The 6,047-nt window shown below is 34.6% G+C and overlaps 1 protein-coding gene across 1 annotated transcript; it reads right to left on the bottom strand.

Annotated features, from left to right (window-relative positions):
* LOC141903409 (sorting nexin-8-like) lies at nt 1-5,884 on the bottom strand. The gene is made up of 14 exons (XM_074791518.1): nt 5,861-5,884; nt 5,245-5,369; nt 5,028-5,160; nt 4,317-4,410; nt 4,071-4,170; nt 3,867-3,984; nt 3,668-3,789; nt 3,505-3,585; nt 3,151-3,311; nt 2,828-2,960; nt 2,678-2,746; nt 2,437-2,589; nt 2,201-2,350; nt 1-2,114 (listed from the first exon to the last, which is right to left on the bottom strand). The coding sequence occupies exons 1-14, from the start codon at nt 5,880-5,882 to the stop codon at nt 2,001-2,003; spliced, it is 1,575 nt and encodes a 524-aa protein (XP_074647619.1). The 5' UTR covers nt 5,883-5,884; the 3' UTR covers nt 1-2,000.
* Between the last annotated feature and the right edge of the window lie 163 nt (nt 5,885-6,047).

Here is a 6,047-nt window from a genome sequence, read left to right as displayed (position 1 = left end):
TTGCTTACTATACATTTATTTAATCTTCAGAAGTAATTCAAATTTTAACAGGACATCAAAAATATAAACCACCTATCGTTTTCCACCATTCGTTTCGTTTCTAGTACACTAAATACCTCGTGGAAATTTCGAAATAGACTTTTTAGATAATTCAATAAACTATACAATAACAATTCAAGTTATACCTCTTTAACTAACAAATATCATGTCAATTAAACATCTTAAGTACTTCATGACGTACTGATTAGTTACAGGGAATTATTTTGAAGAACTCTAGGCCCTAATTAAGTGGCATCTGATTCTATCTGGTCACCAGTTGTAGATGACATTGAAGCAAACATACTACCACTTACTGATATCATTGATTTGTTTATTTAAGATCATCCCAGCTAGGACGAGTTTGACTCCTAAATGAATCATTAAAAATACAGTATATTAATGGAGCAGATAAATGGAATTAACAGATAATATATTTGGTATATATGACTTATTTTCCCTGCACATTTTATATAAGGATTGTATTAAACAATCAAGGGCTAAGTTTCTTTGACAATTGTAATGAGAATTATTGATAGCCATTCAGAGTGTCAATTAACTGTCAAATTCATCATCAAATCATTATTTCGGCAAACTTTTCGTTACATGTACAAAATGTAATAACAATCGTCGAAATTTGAAACCTAGGAGCGTAAAAATGTATCGCAACCCCTGAAATAACGAAACTATATTTACAAATATTCTACAAACATGAAAACACTGTAAAGTATGATACAATGTACAAAACAATTTTCAATAATAACGTATATAACTATGCTTACATTTCACACAATTAATATCAATACAATATTAATGCAGTAGTATTAGCATTACCTGGTATATAACTTCTAAATCATAAAATATAAATTTGTCATATTATTAACGGCAGTACAATATCTATTGGAATGTTGGAATTGGAATTTATTTTAAATTCAAAGCAACTCCAAAATTCTAAAATGATGGAATAAATCATACATAACATATGCTATGCTAGTAGAATTATGAGTCTAACCACGGACATATAAACTAGTATTAACTTTAGTTTTTCAAATCCACGTTTGAACAATGAAGTAAGAAGTAATAAACATAGAGTAACTGATTCTACGTACTTTTGTTATAACAGATTTTGGCACCACTAAAATATATGGCTAAACATTGTATCATTGAAACAGTTTACAATCTGCCGTTAAATTCATAGGCAATGAATATAAATTGAATTTCATGACCATCTATACGCATAGCGATCATATTCTAAATAACATTACATAGATTCTACATAAGTAGCATGGCCAGGGGATTGTTAACCAGATTGACTATTAGGGCGAGTGAAAATTGATCTGAAAAATTCCATTCAAAAGTCTCTCAAGTCTAATGATTTTTGAGTTAGGATATTGATTCCTAAGAATCCAATCACGCAATCTTAAATACAAATGAAGTATTTTCGATTTAGAGTTAGAATCAAATGGTATCGTTACTGCGCCAATTTTTTTATTTTGAGATAAGAAATCTTAAGTACTACCGGTAAATGCCTTAACAGTCAGTTAGATAAACATTAACAAAAAATCTCAGTTCTACTTTTGAAGTAATACGAGCAGATTTCTACCATCACAGAACAGTGCAAAAACTGAAGAAAATATCTACCAACGGGCACTACATATCACTAAGGGCTGTCATCAATCTCTTCCAATCAAAAAAAGCTCAAAAACCACATAAACTGGCCGAGTGGTCTATGTGTTCTATGATTATGCATATTGCACATAATATTCATATTATTTAGTGTTGATATAACTGAGAAATATGACTTCGCCTTTTTGACATAATTTTAGCACTCTCTTTTATTTATAACACAGACTCAGCAGCAGTTATCAAAACAGATAGACCAGTATCTGCAACAGGCTTATAGCACCATTATCCAACAGACATGTCGTGTACGCATGCAACTTTGAGACGTGTTTTCAGAAACATCATATCGATATACTGGCCTGTGTTGGCGAGTTATGGGGCGAGCCTAATGGCGAAGTTGTTGGCGGGAATATTTCAGCGATTATCGGCACCATTTCTTGCCAAACGCGACCGAGCTGTAGAAAAGAGAAGTACGAATGGAAATGTCAGAAGAAAATGGAATATCGACAAAGATTTGAGCGGTTAGGAGTGTTTCATTTACCTCTGAGTGAGATTTCGACTGCACGTCTGCCATATTCTCCAGCACTTTGTACAGTAACACCATGTTAGCGTGGACTAACTGACATTCCATCTGAACGCAGTAAAGCGAGAAATAGTTTCTATTCTCCATATTACTGATTTCATTCTCTTGCTGTAATCGACAGTATTTGATATTTTTTATCAAACAATTTCAGAAAATTCTAACTTCAGAAATACTGGATTTCAATATTTACTCACGGCTAATATTCTATGCTCAAGTTGTTCCACGGTACCAGCCTCTGACGGACCGTGTAACGTAGCGGTCATTTTCTTCTTTTTATATTGGCCCATTTTTTGAAGAGCCCTCTGGTGGTCGGTAAGAACACCTTTCTCTTGTCTATCGCATAGATCCTGTAAAATTACGATGAATACATCAATTAAACAACTGTTCGCAAATTCAGAATTTTCAGAGTTTCAATGAATGGTGTTGTGTACATACTCGATATGCTATTAGAATATCAAGGAATATATTCAATTGTTCTACAATTCCATCATCTTCTTGCAAACCCTAAAATCAGATACACCGTGATTATGAGTTGGTCGTTCATTTGAAAAGAATCAATTTCAAGCAACATTTGATGAAGCATACCTTTTCACGCTCTTTATCCGACAATGTTGTGAATTCGAGGGAGACTTTCTTCAGACCTTTTTTCAGGTACATCCAGGTATCACAGTTTCCAGTCGCCCACGTCGAGACAAGCGATGTATCATTATGCAACGCACTGTAAATTCGATTTAATTTAAATATATGCACATAAGATTTTACGATTGTTTACCAGGTATGTTAAAAAAAAACGTTTTCCGAAATTCGGGGTTTGAATAAAGTAACATGACTCAAGTTAAAGATAAGAAGCACTGTTTTTGAAATGATCCTACGTGTTCACAATACGACGAAATAAGAAAGGTTCTTACTTGAGCTCCTTACCCATCAGGAGCATATCACTGGCAGCATTACAGGAACGGGTGACCATACGATCAGCGATGTCTCTCAGATGAGTTACCGTCTGAGTCAATATACGTAGGTGTTCCCTCGCCGAGCTGAACTGCAACTGCGTATCCATCGGAACAAGGTCCTTCATAAACAAAACAACTTCAGGTAATATCACATGCACAAAAATTTAATGATCACCAAATTCAAAATACATCTCTTCTTTCAAGGGAATATTAAGTTGAATTTATATTCTTTGATTTTCAACTCCAACAAATAGTACACGCACTGGGGATTAGATTCAACGCAAAACTAAAAGGGTTCTAATCAGATTATACCTTGGCTTTTAGTGCTAACTCATTCGTCATAAATTCATCGGGGACACCACTAAATGCAGCTTTAATCTTGTGTTGCAAATCCTTGAAAAGACATCAAAACCCATTAGAAATTATGCTAGGTTATTTCCACAGCAGACCAATCAGAATAGCCGTGCAAACTTACTGATCCGTTGAAAGTGAGAAAGTATTTGATTACTTTATCTTGACCGATGACCGGGTGTCTGACAACGGCGTTCAGGAATCGTCGCAGAGATTTACGTCTGTCTTCGATGAAATATCGATCAGCTGAAAAAAATTTACATTTGAAACCCTTCAAATGTGCTTTAAATCAAATAGGGCTAAAGCGCATGAAATTTTTCTACCTCCCATCATTTTTTTCGGTGGTAATCGCGGAATCATTCTGTACGGATATCGAAGTAACAGCATCTCGTGTAGAGACACGAAATCGTTATAACGACGGAGAACAGTAGCACGACACTTCTACAATGATCAAAACAGGAATGGAGGCATCTGCGCATCAAATAGAGCTCGGCATATCTCGGTTTGTAACGGATGATTTGCTTTACCTGACTGGTTATTTCGTACTCGACATGTTTCAATATCAAGCCTTTTTTCTCTGGTACTAGTTCGACTTTCACCGTATCAAGTTGACATAATTCTTCATACCTGCAGTTATTAATAGATTCTATTCTAAGAGACTGAGACTATTCACATCGAAAATATTCCATGATTCATAAGTTTAACTGACTGATATCCATGCATTAATAAAATGTTCCGAATAGAATAAACGAATAGATATGCCTACAACTAACCTATACAGTAAAGCATTATGATGCTTCTCCCTGTGCACCTTTCTACTGAGTTTGTTCAGGTCGGACAGATCTCCAAGAGATGGTTTAGGTAACTCTGAATAAAGATGAAAGTTTCGACTACTAAACTATCAGGATAATTCTTTGACTATCAACTACTATTTTCTACCCATTCCTAATAGTGGTAGCTAGAGTACTCTACAATCATAGTGTATCCAACCACCTAAACAGTTCATTCAAATTTGCGTGACTTTTGCAGATCAGAGTTTATAAACTGTAATATCTCAGCTCGTAAACAACTGATTTTTATATATAATCTAAACTGACCTCATGGCATTTTTCATTCATTATATTTTTGGTAATCTCAAGTCACAGCATGCATTTAAAAGTATCAAGAAAATAAGGTTCGTGCCTTATAGTCAGTGTCTGTGGTACACTCACACTTAATATTCTTAGGCAAATTCTAGGACAAATTTTACGAGAATCATTGACTCATGCACGCAGTACCGTATTTGAATATATCTAGGGCTTGATAATGAAAATAATCTGTTTAATTGTGCAATAAAATCTAAAAATGGGGCATCTTCTAGTAATTATTAGTGATTAAACCACTATCACGCAATAAATATTAGTTAATGAGAAAGTACATCGCGCAGATTTTCAGATTTCAGCACATTGAAATAAAGTGAGTGAAATAACATAATACACATGTACCTTGATCAGTATAAGTTTCCAGAACATTATCAGTCAACTGTTTTCCTTGTTGAGCTAATGCCGTCAGAGCTAAGGCCTTGTACAGCCCATTCCTGGTCAAGTGACCAGTTCCACCATCTGCTGTTTCCCATATCTGCGAAAAAAACACAAGCACAAATAAGAAGAAAGATGCAATGTCGAATTTAATCGGCAAAAAAAAGTTTAGCATGTATTTTACCTGTGTTAGGACATGTTTCTGAAGGTTTGACTTTGAGAGAACTTTTATGAAGGTGTCGTGGTCTATTTGTTCTTGAGTCGGGGATATAATGTCATAGACCTCTCTGTAAAGCTGCGGAATCGACCCTAAATTCAGTTAAAACATTAAAACATATATGATTTAGTGAAAAGAAACAGTGTCCATAATGAAACACATAACTATAATTATTGATGCTCGTATCAGTGTTGTTGATACCTGGTACTGCCAAAAGAATTATGTGTTATCATTATCAATTCAATGACAATATCAGGTTACTCTGATATGCACCCCTGTCAAAGTAGAAGACACTCTCTTGGAAGAAGACTAGGCTTTTAATTACCTAGTTAGTCATAAGTGGAGAAGGGAAAGAGACGATGATACCGATGGGGTGGGGGAGTGATACTTGATTTGGAAGAATGGAGTGAGAACACGAAGTTGGAACAGAAGACCCCATGGGATAAAATCAATTTGATTGTTCAAAGCAAAGCCTTAAAAAGACAGCAACATGAATTCACTAGTGCGGGATGTGTTTCAAGTAAGTGCATTATTTGATACGAGTTATAAAATGTTAGAACATGTAAATTTTGGATCTACCCACCAAAAGTCAGGTCGGCAGCCATTTTGTACACCACATCGATCACATGACCAAAATATTTATGTCTGAATAAAATGCATTTTTGAATAAGAATCCATTGGAAAATAATCATTATTACAGAAAAAGATAAAAAATAAATAAATCTATCAGAGTTTAAAATTGTAATTTTCGATTGTATCCTAATTTTTTA

The sequence above is a fragment of the Tubulanus polymorphus genome, chromosome 4, assembly GCF_964204645.1.
Source record: "Tubulanus polymorphus chromosome 4, tnTubPoly1.2, whole genome shotgun sequence".
Lineage (NCBI taxonomy): Eukaryota > Metazoa > Nemertea > Palaeonemertea > Tubulaniformes > Tubulanidae > Tubulanus > Tubulanus polymorphus.
Note: the sequence above shows the minus strand (reverse complement) of the source record. Positions and strands in the feature narration are given on the sequence as shown.